This window comes from Acomys russatus, chromosome 2 (assembly GCF_903995435.1).
Source record: "Acomys russatus chromosome 2, mAcoRus1.1, whole genome shotgun sequence".
Taxonomy (NCBI): domain Eukaryota; kingdom Metazoa; phylum Chordata; class Mammalia; order Rodentia; family Muridae; genus Acomys; species Acomys russatus.
This window is the reverse complement of record NC_067138.1, coordinates 68,225,448-68,239,491: the sequence shown is the minus strand read 5'-3', so window position 1 is coordinate 68,239,491 and position 14,044 is coordinate 68,225,448. Positions and strand designations below refer to the sequence as shown.

The window sequence follows — 14,044 nt, the reverse complement described above, 5'->3', positions numbered from 1 at the left end:
AGGCTGTGGGCTCCGCAGCCAGTCCTTTAATAGCAGGGGCCAAGATTTCCTTTATTTGTATGTGTGTGGGGGTGTTTGTTTGTTTGGCATGTTTAATATTCTTTCCCTCAGAAAAGTGTGTGTGTGTCTATGTGTGTGTGTGTGTGTGTGGTATATGTATGTGTATGCATTATGTGTGTGAGAGAGGGAGTATGTACGTGTATGCGTGTGTGTGTGTGTGTGTGTGTGTGTGTGTGTGTGTGTGCGCGCGCACACACACGGGCGTTTAGAACGTTTATAGAATTTCCAGTTGTCCAATATCTCTCTTATTCTGAACTAGCATTTAATGACAAAGAGAGCTTGGTAAGATTTCCAGATGAGTCTTTTGTCCTCAGGTCTTGTAAGACTTTTTCACTGTGCATGGAATTGTCTAACATTTCCTTGAGTACTGGCTGCTCTTACTCCCTCTCACCTGGTACCTCAAGACTTCTTTTTATAACATCTGCAACCATGCCTTAGCTTCTTCAACTCAGAGTTTTCTTCTCTATTTTTAGAGTATTTTCCTCTTCTACTCATTCTGTGTTCTTTTTCAAGACTGTCCTGTGACTTCTTCTGGGAAGAGGTGAGCATTAACATCCACTCACCCCCAAACAGGGCACCAGTGGGAGACCAAAGGAGCAAGCCCAGCTTGGCAGCTGTGTAAGCAGAAAGCCTACCCCAGCCTGGGTGACCATTCACAAATCCTGCCTTCCCAGAGCCCCCTGCCCAACTGCAGTGTTTTCTCCCCAGCAATTGTTTTGTTTTATGACCTACTGGGTTGACCCAGTGCCCCTCAGCCACCCACTGTGGGTCTGCGTGTCAGGGGATCCAATAGAGCTTGGGTACTCACCAGTGGCTACAGCACTGAAGACAATGACTTCCTGTCTCCCAACAGCCTTCAACTACCATTCACTCCCATGGGAGGAGCCATTCCTGTGGATCCCCTCCCAGGCCTATGACTGAATGCTGACCATCTGAGTCTCTTAATTGTTTAAAAACCAAAAAAGCAATATCACCAAATACATAAAAATGTTTATCAAAATACTTCAAAAAGGGAGATCCAATCTTATTTGAAATATTTAAACTAATGGAAAATAACTATATTTTACTGTATAAGCATTTCTACTAATGTATCTTTTAACTTCTTAACATAGCAACAAATATCACACTCAGAAAAATCTTTAAATTTGTTAGAGGTTATAATGTTTATTATATAGCACACTAATATAGTTTTTATTATATCACAATTTTCAAGCAAATGGGAGCAAATATATGTAATGTTATGAAAATATGAGAGTGTAATCTTTGTTGGAAACTAAGAAACTGGGTTTGGGATGTAAAATAGTGCCAGAGGGCTTTGTCTAGCATGAATGAGGCCCAGTTCTGATCCACAGCACCACACAAATAACCCTAAAACATGACCAAAACAAGAGCCTACACCATACTTTTCACTTAGCACAGTTGAAGATATTTAATATAGATCTGGGAACACTGACATCATAGTCCCAAACAATAGGAATGCAAATTATTACCATACTTTAGGGAAAAGATTATTACCTATCAATAATATATTGATAGTCTGAGGTCAAGTCTAAGCGTGAAGACATATAGTAAGGAAATAGTAAAAAAAAACAAATGTACTTAAATTGGAGTATAAAACTATTTATATGAGTAAAATTTAGAACCAAATTAGAAGTTCTTCAACATATTTTTTTCTGAAAAAAATTATATGTTTGTACAGAACTTAATAAAGGCATTTAAAAGTCTTCTTAAGTTTGGAAGATCACACAAGTATTAAAGTGTTCTACTGTGTTATCACTAAAACATAAGAAACATCATGTCTGCCACCTCTATAAACTGTGAAAGAGTAGTCTAAAAAATACACTGAAAGGATTTGCTTCATTCCTCCTTTCCTCTTTATGAAATACTATATCGTCTTATTCCTTGCCTATCATATATGATTCCAAAGAAGATAAATGTATTGCTAATACTATTATATATTTACTTGTCTCCATAAGGTTTCGATCCATGTCCATCCAGCCTTTACCCCACCTTACCTCTTCCCAATTGGAGAAGTGGCCATCACCTACACAGCGACTGATTCATCCAGCAACCAAGCCAGCTGCACTTTCTACATTAGGGTGATTGGTAAGTCTCCCAGTCATGTAGACAGTTCACAAAGGCAATCCCTCTGCATGCATCAGTGTCCTCTGCCCGGGTTCTTCCTCCTGGCATTGAAACCCACCAGGCCTCTCTCTCACTGAAGCCCTGTGTGTCCTATAACTGTCTCCGTGTCTATTTCTTCCCAAATGAGCTCTTTGGAAAGTTCCAGGTGGCCGCTGTCTCTATGTTCTCACTTGCCATTTATTCTCAAGGTCTTTCAAACATTGACTCTGTTCTCTGCACTCCTATGACTGTATTATTGTGAGTCACCAACAATCTCTGTTGTGACTCTCAAATGCCATTCCCTTCCAGATCCATGCCTGAATTTTCACCATCTGAGTCTTCTAATTGTTAAGAAAAAAAAAAAAAAGTACCATCAGATCCATACAAATGCTTATCAAATCGCTTCATAAAGGGCTCTCCAGCAGTGGCTACATGGTGGCCCATGCTTGTAATCCCAGCAGTTGGGAGGCAGATGGAGGTGGATCTCTGTGAATTGGAGGCCAGCCTGGTCTACAAAGTAAGTGTAGGACAGCCAGTGGTATCACACACAGAAATCCTGGCTTGAAAAGTGGAGGGAGCCTCTCCAAGCTTATTTGAATGAAAAAAAAATCCAATAAAAAACAAATATACTTTACTATTTGTCATTTAACTTCTTAACCTAATACAAATATCAAACTTGAAAAAAATACTTTATGCTTGTCAAAGGTTATAGTGTCTGTTATATAACATGCTATTATAGAGCATATTTTTTCTGAAAAGAAATTACACTTTGTACAGTTTTAAAGCTTGAGTGTGCTCTGATCGTAAACATTTCAGTTCTTATGTAACATGATCTTTCCTCAGAGTTTATTTTATTAGCCACCACTTTCCTGCCAACGTTTTCTTCTCCCCTAGCTTTCCTGCCACCAGTCTTTGTTGGGCACCACTCCCCGACACACGCCATTTTTTTACCTGCTCTTCTTTTCCTTTTTCTTAGACTTTTGCTTCTTCATTAATTCTCAAGCATTGATGAGCACCCAGGATTCTGGCTGTAGACCTCTACTCTTTACCTGTGGTTTCCCTGTGTGGTTTTGTTGACCGACAACCCCCACATCTCTAGCTTGGATCCCTTTTCTGATACCCAAACCCGAGTATTAAACCCCTCCAGGATGTGGCATGGTGGCTCATGCTCAGAGCCCCAGCTTTTTGGAGCCTAAGACGTGAGGATCACATAGCACGAGCTACACAGAAGTTCCTGGCCAGCCACAAATATGGGAGGAAACTGTCAGAAAAATAAATAAAACAAAGTAGGAAAGCAGAAGACTCCCATGTGGATGTGTCACAGCCATCTCAGACTCATGTAGAACTAAGAGATTTCTAGCCCAGAAAAATGATGCTGTCAACCTCAGAGCTAGAGAGAAGAAACCAGGAAGTCACCTTTGACTCCTCCTCCGTCACCAAGTCCATTAAGTTATCAAGTTTCATACAGTTCACCTACTTGGTGTCTCCATCATCACAACCACTAGCATTGTGACCAGATGCTTCCCTCTATTGGTTCATCCAAAGTATGGTGAAAGTATGCTCTCCTATTAAGCTACTGTGAAGTTTTTAATTAAGACATATAAATCATTTGGATTACAGCCTGATACATGTTCAGCTCTTTGTAAAAGCTAGAAAATAACATATTCCAATTTTGTTGTTAAAATATATTCTTTACATGCAAAAGTGTTTTGACTGTACCATATGAGTGCCTGATGTCCTAGGAGGTTATGAAAGGGCATCCTGTCTCCTAAAATTTAAGTTAAAGACGGTTGTAAACCACCCTGTGGATGCTGCAAACCAAACCCAGGGCCTCCGTAAGAGCAGGAAGTGCTCTTAACAGCTGGGCACCTCTCCAGCCCCTACATTTCCCTCTGATTATTATGGATTTATTTTCATTGCATATAAATGTAATACTCCCAATTTATTTTATTCTATGAAATTTACACAGCTGCTTAAGCTAATGAATGTATCTCAAGCTGGCCGGACAGCCTATGAGCCATTAAGTTTAGGTTAAAACAAGGGACTCAAGTAAAATCACATCGGTCTAACTCATTATCTAATATTTAGTTTTCTAGCTGCCTTTTCCATGTTGTTTTAAATGCAGGATTTAACAGCATGAGAAACAGATCTTCTTGTCCAACTTTATGATTTCAAACATGGAAATGTGGTTTCAGAGTTTGCCAAGTATGAGTCTTTCCTAAGAAGGATCAGGGTGGTGAAATAGAAAATGTGCACTTGAGTGTCTGGCTAGACATTAGTTGAATTTCCAAGCTCTAAGAGAGAAAGAGGGAGAGGGAAACATGGGAGAGAGATAATAGGGAGACAGAGACAGGAACTAGTTCCAGGCCTATACAGTTCTTCCTGTCTTTAGGGTTGCAGATGGGTCAGAGAGCTGCAAGGCAAGAAGGGATGCTGCTGCTGCTGGCATTGGGAGTGCCATCTTGCTTGCAACAAACAGCAGTTGATTAAGTCCTGGTTTTCTCCTGTTCCTGCAATTCAATTTGTAAATGTTCAGCTAAAACCAGATGAGCTTGGATGACCTTGGAATATTGATCTGTCATCTTGTTGGGGTGACTGATGCCTGCTTTCAGACCGCCCTGTTAACCATGAGTTGACTTGATTCTGTGTTCACGAAGAGCACTGACCTGCCAGGAGAATTTCTTCTTTCTGTGCTTTAGTTGGCGTCTTGTTTTGAGCACCAGCTAGAAGCCAGGTGCTATGCTATTCAATGGAGACTTAAATGTGACCAAAAGGGACTCCATTTTACAGTTAACAATCTAGGGAAGCATTAAGCCCATAAGTTACTACACTAATGAAATGGCAAATGAGTGTGAAAGACAAAACTTGAGCATTTATGTGTAAAACATAGGCTAAAACAGAAATACATGCATTCTCAGGAGTATAGCTCATTTGATTTCAGAATGTGTTTTTATGTACAGAGCCAAATGCCTCAGCCTTGGTGCTGTGATGATAACTTATTAACTAAATGACCTCAAGCAAATTCCTTACATTTGTCTGTCCTATGTCCTCACATAAAAAAAATTAAAATAGTAATTTGTACACTCTCCTTCAGACATCAAATGTGTGTAATGAAGTATACTTTGGACATGTAAAATCTATAATCAGATTGAAATTGCTTCCTGTGTAATTTCTTTACTGTCCTTTATTTGTATATACTTTTTTCCCACTAAATATACTAGTACTTTATTTGTGCTAGTGAGCCTAACCTTTAATGGCTGAGCTATCTCTCCAGCCCTTTACCAGCACCTTAAAACATGGCTTTCCCATCCTGTCTCAAACCCACTTACTATTGTGATAAAACCACCTGATCAAAAGCAACTTAGAAAAGGGTTTATTTGGAGTCCAAGTCCAGGTTACAGTTGATTACTGAGGGAAAGTGGAGGCAGGAACTCAGGCATCTAGTCACATCACATCTAAGGTGCAGAGCAGAGAGAAACGAATGTACTCACACTGCATGTCGGCTTGCTTGTGCTCAGCTAGCTCTCCTCAATCTTACACAGTTCAGGACCCCTGCCTAGGGAATGGCACTGCCCACAGTTATGTGTGTCATCCTACCTCAATCAGCAACTGACGCAGTCCCCCACAGGCTTTCTCAGATGACTCTAGGTTGTATCAAATTAAACTTGTCAGCACACTGCCTTTCAACCTGAATTCTGTTGCTTAATAAGTTCATCAAACTTGAAGGTCACAGCCTTTGACCCAATCCAGATTTGGCTACCCATCCTCAATAAACCAAGAGTCAGATAAATACAACAAAGCATAAAAATAGATTTATTCATTGGGGGCCATACTGGGAAGCCAGGTAAAGAGATCCAGAAAGCCCCAAGACTGTCTTCAGGGCTCTGAAGTGAGGTTAAAGTGTAAGAGATGGGCCTAGGATGTGACCATTTAAACAGTCCACCCCCCCACCATGTGTGGCCCCAGCCACCATGGACCCATCATTGTCTGGGTTTCAGGCTCATTGGAGAAGGAGGTCTAACAAATTGTTAGAGCTGTGTGAAATCTCTCTCTGGGAGACAAGCTCCACCCTGCCTGTTGTTGCCTTTTCCTTCTCCCAGCATGATATTCCTCCCCAACATCTGGGCTCTGTTGTTTCAACAACAGTCTTGATAGTCAGACTGTGAGTCTACTTAGAATCGCTTCACTTCTGCCACCTGACTTCTTTGTCTGATTCCGTGTTCTGTAGATGTGGAGCCGCCCGTTATAGACTGGTGCCGATCTCCACCTCCAGTCCAGGTCTCAGAGAAGGAGCACCCTGCCAGCTGGGATGAGCCTCAATTCTCAGACAACTCTGGTGAGGACGCACAATCTTAAAAGCTTCTTTGAACGACAAAAAAGTAAAAAGCAACAAGAGCTAAGAAGAGTGAGAAGTGGTACCTAGTGGCATGTTGTAATGCTTGTCTAAATTAACATTGGCATCTGCTTAGCCATGGCGTTTTTCTCTTTTTTCAATACTTGATGGGCATGGATTACACCTTTGCCAGGTTTTGAACTTGAAGGCTTTAATGAGTTTGCTAAACTGAGCTTATAATGCCCTGAAAATATAAAATAGGTAGCTGGGCGTGGTGGTGCACAACTCTAATCCCAGCAGTTCAGGAGGCAGAGGCAGGTGGATGCCTGTGAGTACAAAGAGAGTCGGAAATAGGCAAGGCTACACAGAGAAAGCTTGTCATGAAAAACAAATGAACAAGCCCAGTTCCTAAAACTACAGAAGGTCATAGGAATGTGGGGGGGAAATTGAGCGAATGTAGCTGAAGTTCATTTCGAATCATTCCCTAAAACGAGGGAGATTGTATCGATTTCTTAAACCACCAATGCTCAAAGTTCAAAAACTGTTCAATATTCCATTTTCAAAAAATGAATCAAAGAGAGATACTTTGTTTAACAAAATTCCCTAATTTAATAGGATTTTTCAGCCTATTTTGCATCTTTTATTCTCTAGTAGTAGACAAATCATGCTGAGTGGACTGCTCAGCCAATTTGCATAAATACAAAATGAAACCAATTGGATGAAAAGCTAACGGTATAATGGCAGAGTGATGCAGCTCACATCCCTTTTTCTCTCTGTAGGGGCTGAGTTGGTCATTACCAGCAGTCACACACAAGGAGACCTGTTTCCTCATGGGGAAACTGTAGTGTGGTATACAGCCACTGACCCCTCAGGCAACAACAGAACCTGTGACATCCACATTGTCATAAAAGGTACTCTCTTCACTGGGCCCTCCCGGAGCCCAGCTAACATTTGGTCTATGGGATCACTATAGTCCTCTATTGTGGGGAGGTGGGGGAGGAGTAGCTCTGAGTTTTCAAGTTGAAAGACTGGGGGGGGGGGCGCGGTATAAGTTTTCAGTCATCATCTTTGACCTTGTGGCAGATGTCCTGTGAGGGTAGCTCATAGTGCCTATGTCAACTAAAGTACCCTCGAGGAAAAGAACCACTTACAAAGGGACTTGCTGAATTGTCTTAGCTGACATGGGCTGGACAGCCCAGCCATGGTTTTCTGCACATTGGTGATGCAGAGAACCAGTTGCTGCTCAGTCCAAGAAGTTGGAAGCCTGGAGGGTGCATCCTTCATCCCATGATGCAGTCCCAGTCCAGCGATGAGGGTCTGGAAGCTCCTTGAAGAGTCGCAGGGAGGCTAAAAGGCTGAAAGAGCCCAAGCTTCATACCCAGGAGTAAAGACCGCAACAGTAGACTGTTCAACACTTGCTCAGGAATAGTGGGCACACCTGCTGGCTTCCTCTTCCTTCCTTCTATCCCACCCCATCTCCTAGCCTATCGGATGGAACTAACCACGTTCAGGGCAGGGCCTTCCTCTGTTGATGACTGCCCTGCCCCTTGCCAGTCATCTCTGGAAACACCTTCAGTGACTCGCAGCAGGGTGGAGGAGGTGCCTTATTAATTTTATAGGCAGCACTCAACCCCGTCAAGCTCATAGCTGAGGCTCATATCACATCTGCCATTTTTCTGAACCTTCCCCTGCCCCTGCCCCGAGGTTGCAAAGTGTTGCTTTTAAGATCCCCGAAATGTCTTTGACATAAAATGTTACCAAGGCTTTATTTTCATTCAAGCATTTATGCCATAAACAACAGTGCAAGGTCAGGTATACTTTTTTCACCTTTTTATAAAATGTGCAGAACTCCTGGCTGCACATTGGTACAGCTTTTCAACATCGACCCACAACACAGGAACCAAACTGTAGTCGGTGCTGCTCTCCCGTTCTGAGGCTCCTTGGTAAAATGTTCCAGGGGAGTGGAAGGCAAGAGTCCTCAACTCAGGTTTGATTCCTGGACTGTACGGCTCCTACAACTCTAATTGAGTAATAACCCTGTTATTTTGACACAGGTTCTCCCTGTGAGGTTCCCTTCACCCCTGTCAACGGGGACTTCATCTGTGCCCAGGACAGTGCTGGAGTGAACTGTAGTCTGAGTTGTCGGGAGGGCTATGATTTCACAGAGGGATCTGCTGAGAAGTACTACTGTGCTTTTGAAGATGGAATCTGGAGGCCACCGTATTCCACTGAATGGCCAGACTGTGCTGGTAAATTTCAATTCTGTGCCTTTTAAAGTGTAATGTCTTGTGCTTTTCCACATGCCACACAGGAAATGTGTCTTACAAGGAGAACTAGTGGGAAGGGTGTCACGCGTCGGGGATGTGTATGATCTAAATATGAACCACCAGAGTCTTGCTAGCGGTCGGGTTACCATAGAGAGGCAGAAATATCTTGACCGGTCATGGGTTACCAGAAACGCTTGAAAATGTTGATGAGCCTTGGATTCTCATTGAAGGAAGGAATGCAACTGGATGTCCAGTGTGGGTGACAGAATACAATATATTGTGGGGTGTCTTTGACTTAGATCCAGGGCTACTAAATCTAAGTGTGGGGCTGGCTTGGAGTTGTGGGGGCTGTGGAGGGTGCTGGGGATCTAACCCCTGGGCAAACTACATCCTAAACTAGCAGTCCACAGTGCAAGCTTTCACTGCAAGAGCAAAGTTGCCTTTGTGGAAATTATGCTTTCAAGAATCATGACTACACATAATAGTTAAAATGTTTAAACATCTGTTGGTTGACACTATAAACACACAATAACAACTTATATAAATGTAAACACCTTTGATGTCGTCAAGTGCTGGGTTCTCCCCAGCACTCCTTTTCTCACAGGACTGGAAGTTACAGAATACTAGATCAAAGCTAAGCTGTGCCAGTGGCAGGGCCAGCACCTCCTGGCTGGGTTTACTGTGGCACTGGATACCTGGAAAATGCCCTTCACTGCCACCTCTCACTATGAAAACAATCTTGTAAACCATGTCAGAATAAAAAAATATTCAACTTTAAAATACTCATTAAATTTGCATACAAAGCTCCAGCCCTCACCATGGAATTATGTGTCATGACCCTTTGTAGAATTAGTCCTCTTTTAGGACTCAATTTTTGAATTTCAGGGTTGTTGGGGGTTTTTTTCATAGAATGCAGTCTCTGGGCTGGGGATACAGCTCAGTGATAGAGCATCTACCTAGCACAGGAACAACAAAGGGAAGGAAGAAGAGGGTGAGGAGGGGAGGGGAGGGGAGGATGATAGAGGAAAGAAATTGAATGTGTGTTGAAACTCTACCTAATTGAGGCTGTTTTGCCTAAAATTTTCTAGTAAAACGCTTTGCAAACCATGGCTTCAAGTCCTTTGAGATGCTGTACAAAACCACTCGCTGTGATGACATGGACCTGTTTAAGAAGTTTTCTGCAGCATTTGAGACTACCCTAGGAAAGATGGTACGTCACGGGCACCTTGGGCTCCGAGTCTTTCCACTTTTGAATGTGTACTTCTCTGGGATCCAAATTTATGTTTATAATTACTTATTGAATTTAGACTTCTATGATAAGTTTTAATTCCATTTGCAAACTTTCCGAATTAGAAAATTTTAAAGGTTTAGGGTCTTTGTGGTTTAAAAAATCGTTGCTTTATTATTATTTAAAGTCTGAAACCCCCCACCCCAAATATCCAAATATATATTATATTATTTTATTATAAGAACTAGATGCACATTTAAAGAATTTCCTTTTTCTTGTTAGATTTGGGATTTGATTTGGGGCTTTGAGAGAGGGTCTCATGGAGCCCACCCTGGCTTCAAATTCACTATGTGGCTAAGGATGGCCTTGAACTGCTGGTCCTCCTGTCTCCACCTCCCTAGGGATGGGATTACACTGGACTGGCTCTCAACCTGTGGGTCGTGACCCCTTTGGGGGTTGAATGACACTTTAACAGGAGTCACCTAAGACCATCTGCATGTCAGATATTTACATTATCACTCATAACTAGCAAAATACAGTTATGATGTAGCACCGAAAATAATTTTGTGTTTGGGGGTCACCACAACATGAGGAACTGAAGGCTGAGAGACACTGGGTTACAGGCATATCCCACCACACCCAGTATGTTTTCCTGGGGGTTGTATCCAGACTCCATGCATGCGAGGCAAACACTTTACCACATGAGCCACATTCCCCATCCAAAAGGATTTTCTATGTTGTACATTTTTGTTTAGGTCTCAAGGCAGCAATGCAGTGCAATTAACTGAATCGGATTTCTTAAAGGCAGGAAGCAGGCTCTTGTCTGTCAGAGTAGGTGGAGATTTGTTGACAGGCTAATGAACATGTCCAAATGCTGCTTGCCAAGTGCCAATTGTTGTCATGAAAATGTTCTCTGTGTTCACTCACATATACTTAGTAAGCCCCTGTTTTAAAATGTTTTACCTAAAAAGTCAATAGGACCAAATTCCTAATAGTAAAATCGTTGTCATCATTGCCAGGAAATGGAGGAAGGACTGTTCATGTGGGCACTGAGTGACAGGTCTATACTGTGAAGGGCAGTGATACACTCACAGTAGCACACCCTAGCTCAGTGCATTGAACTCTTCCTCAAATAACTCACATTGAAAACTGTGTGAATGTGACTTCCATTTGGTCTAATGGCTTCTTTTGTCTAAACCAAACTGTAGTAGGTTAAAGACAGTAAAAGTAGATCAGAATGTGATGCTGAACGCCCGTTCGTTTGATTAGTATTTAGTCAGCATCTGTGCTCTGTCGGGTAAGCCTGGGAAGCCCTATGTGCTTGTAGACTTTGCATCCTAATGAGTAGATGAACAGTGAACAAGGGAAGGACACAGGGAAGGACACAGCATGCTGGGTGGTGAGTGCTACAGAACTAAACAGTACAGAACACGGTAGCTCTCAGCAGCAAGTGTCCTGTTTGAAAGAGGGCTGAAGAGATGCAAATGAGTCTGCGCAGGAAATGCTGCTCAAGGGGGACAGCGAGGGTGGAGTTGACAGCTCCTGAGGCTTCCAGAAGGCAGAGGGAACGTGATGATCTGGAAATAGAGCGAAAGCGAAATGGCGAAAGTTCCACTTCCAGATCTGCTCAGAAGACCTGGATTTATAATGTTTCCAGGATCGTTTTCCAAAAAAATAGTCCTGAAGTCTGGAAAGCTGAGTTTCATTTAGAGCAAAGGTGAACATATTATAGGGAAAAGACTACTTTGACAATTTTTCTTTTACTAACTGAGTTTCAGAAAACACATACGAAAGCTTGAGGACTCTGGAAGGAGTGACACACAGCATCAGAAAAGGGGGTTAGAGAGTCTGTACTGGGGTAGTCTCAAGTCAGAGACAGCCAGGGATCCCAGGATGCCTCTGCTGGGTGACAGGAATGGAGATGAAAAAGTATGGCTTTAATCCTGGTGGTCTGAGACAGTGAGAAGCTGTAGGGGAAAGGGACGAAGGGAGGGAGGGAAGAAGGGAGGGAAGGAGGGAGGGAGGCAAGGAGGGAGGGACAGAGAGACAGAAGGAGGGAGAGATGGAGGGATGAGGGAAGGAGGGAGAGAAGGAGGGAGAGAGAGGGGACTTTTCATAACCATAACGTGTAGAGTTCTGGAAACAGGAAGAACCCTCCCTCTTCTCCTGTAGATGGAGCTGTGAGGCCCATGGGAGCCAAGGGCTCAGCAGAAGCACAGGGAGGCATGATTTCTGTTTTCTCTCCATCTTCATTTGCAGGTCCCATCCTTTTGTAGTGATGCTGATGACATTGACTGCAGACTGGAGGACCTGACCAAAAAATACTGCATCGAATATAATTATGACTATGAAAATGGCTTTGCAATTGGTAATTGTATTACTTAGCAGTTCTGGTTTGCAAGATGGATCAGCAAAATAAAATTACTCCACAAGAGTGGTGGAAACAGAAATGGAAATTTTAGCTTCTATTAATTTATTCATCAAGTATTTTAGGATGGCTATACAACTTGGTCATGTAATAATTCATTACAGATATCTTAAGTTTTGGTGTGAAATTAGTCACTTTAAAATATTAATGGAAGTATTTCAGGACAAAAGTCACATTGTGGTGGCAAAATTTAAAAAGTGGCCTATCATAGAATGTGATCATAGTAGTCATAAAGTACTTAAAGAATGATATTTTTCTTTTTCTCCTGTTGATCTAAAATTGTGTGTAGTAGAAACTCCCAGTGTTCTACAAGGGTGACGCTAAGGAGGACTCCCAGCAATAATTTTTATATGGCATTCAATTGGCCTTGCAATTAAGCCATTGATTCAAAATAGTCATGCATGGGAAATATTCATATTTCTCACCCAAGTTATAAAATTGAGTTATTAAAATCTAGTATCTACATCTAGCCAAGATTTTGAGTGTTTTACCAAGTATACCAAAATTTTTTATCAAAGATTTTCTAAATATGGTAAATCAATTTTCCATAATTGTTACATTGTATTTGTTGGAAACTATGTAACTGAAAGCATACACACTCAAAAAAATATTGACACTAACTTTTAAAATACATACAGCAAACCAACAAACCTCTGAAGACGGTTCACCTTACAAACACAACTTACTGTTTAAAGGACAGAGCTAAATATCAATGTGGCAAGAACAACATCAGTACACTGAATTAGTTGACACACTGGGCTTTGTAATGAGTCAGATATTAAACTAGGAGGTGCATACAAATTGTCCTCCTCTTACTACAGACAAAGCATAAAGCCAGGCTCATTAACTCCATCTATTAGTGAAGAAATCGGAGTTGAGGAAGATGATGATAGCAATTTGGCTAGGGTTACACAATCATGTGTCACACCTCATGAAGTGAAAATCTGGTGTTCGTCTGTTAATCACAGTGGCACCAAGGACACTTCACCAGTCATACACATCCAGTGACACAGATTTTTACTTCTAGGCTGCCTTTGCCAGCTTCCCCACTGTTAATATGTGAGGCAGATATTCTGAATGCCAGGATAATTACCTGGTAACTTAAAGATGCTTTTTTAAAAATCCTATATACTTTCATAGGAAAATGGGTAAAATGTCAGTCTCTAAATTAAATGCAAATTTCCCTCCAAATGACAACGTAAGGCTCTTGGCCAAACCTTCATGTAAACCAGGGGCAGTTTGACTTGTGACATTAGACCCTAACTGTGGAGGATTACACACCTATCTGACCACTTGTCTCTCTGCCCAATTCTCATCAGGACCAGGGGGCTGGGGTGCAGGTAACAGGCTGGATTACTCCTATGATCACTTCCTGGACGTTGTACAAGAAACGCCCACAGGTGTGGGCAAAGCCAAACCGGCACGGATTAAAAGAACTGCTTCCTTGTCTGACCCCAAAATTCAGCTAATTTTTAACATCACGGGTAAGAACTAATATTCTATTTGCCAACGTAGGTTGAAAAGCTACTTCTGAACTCTGCTGGGCTTTATGTTTATAAGGAAGTAGCCCTGGAGGTGAGAACTAGGAACCTCGGGCCAACTAA

The 14,044-nt window shown here is 42.0% G+C and overlaps 1 protein-coding gene across 1 annotated transcript in view; it reads left to right on the top strand.

Annotated features, from left to right (window-relative positions):
* Positions 1 to 14,044, top strand: part of Svep1 (sushi, von Willebrand factor type A, EGF and pentraxin domain containing 1) — a 183,308-nt gene that overhangs the window by 88,121 nt on the left and 81,143 nt on the right. The window contains exons 9-15 of the mRNA XM_051162513.1: positions 2,037 to 2,166; positions 6,413 to 6,520; positions 7,297 to 7,428; positions 8,572 to 8,766; positions 9,873 to 9,994; positions 12,272 to 12,380; positions 13,760 to 13,924. Of these exons, the coding sequence (XP_051018470.1) occupies positions 2,037 to 2,166; positions 6,413 to 6,520; positions 7,297 to 7,428; positions 8,572 to 8,766; positions 9,873 to 9,994; positions 12,272 to 12,380; positions 13,760 to 13,924 (961 nt within the window). The remainder of the gene's footprint in view (positions 1 to 2,036; positions 2,167 to 6,412; positions 6,521 to 7,296; positions 7,429 to 8,571; positions 8,767 to 9,872; positions 9,995 to 12,271; positions 12,381 to 13,759; positions 13,925 to 14,044) is intronic.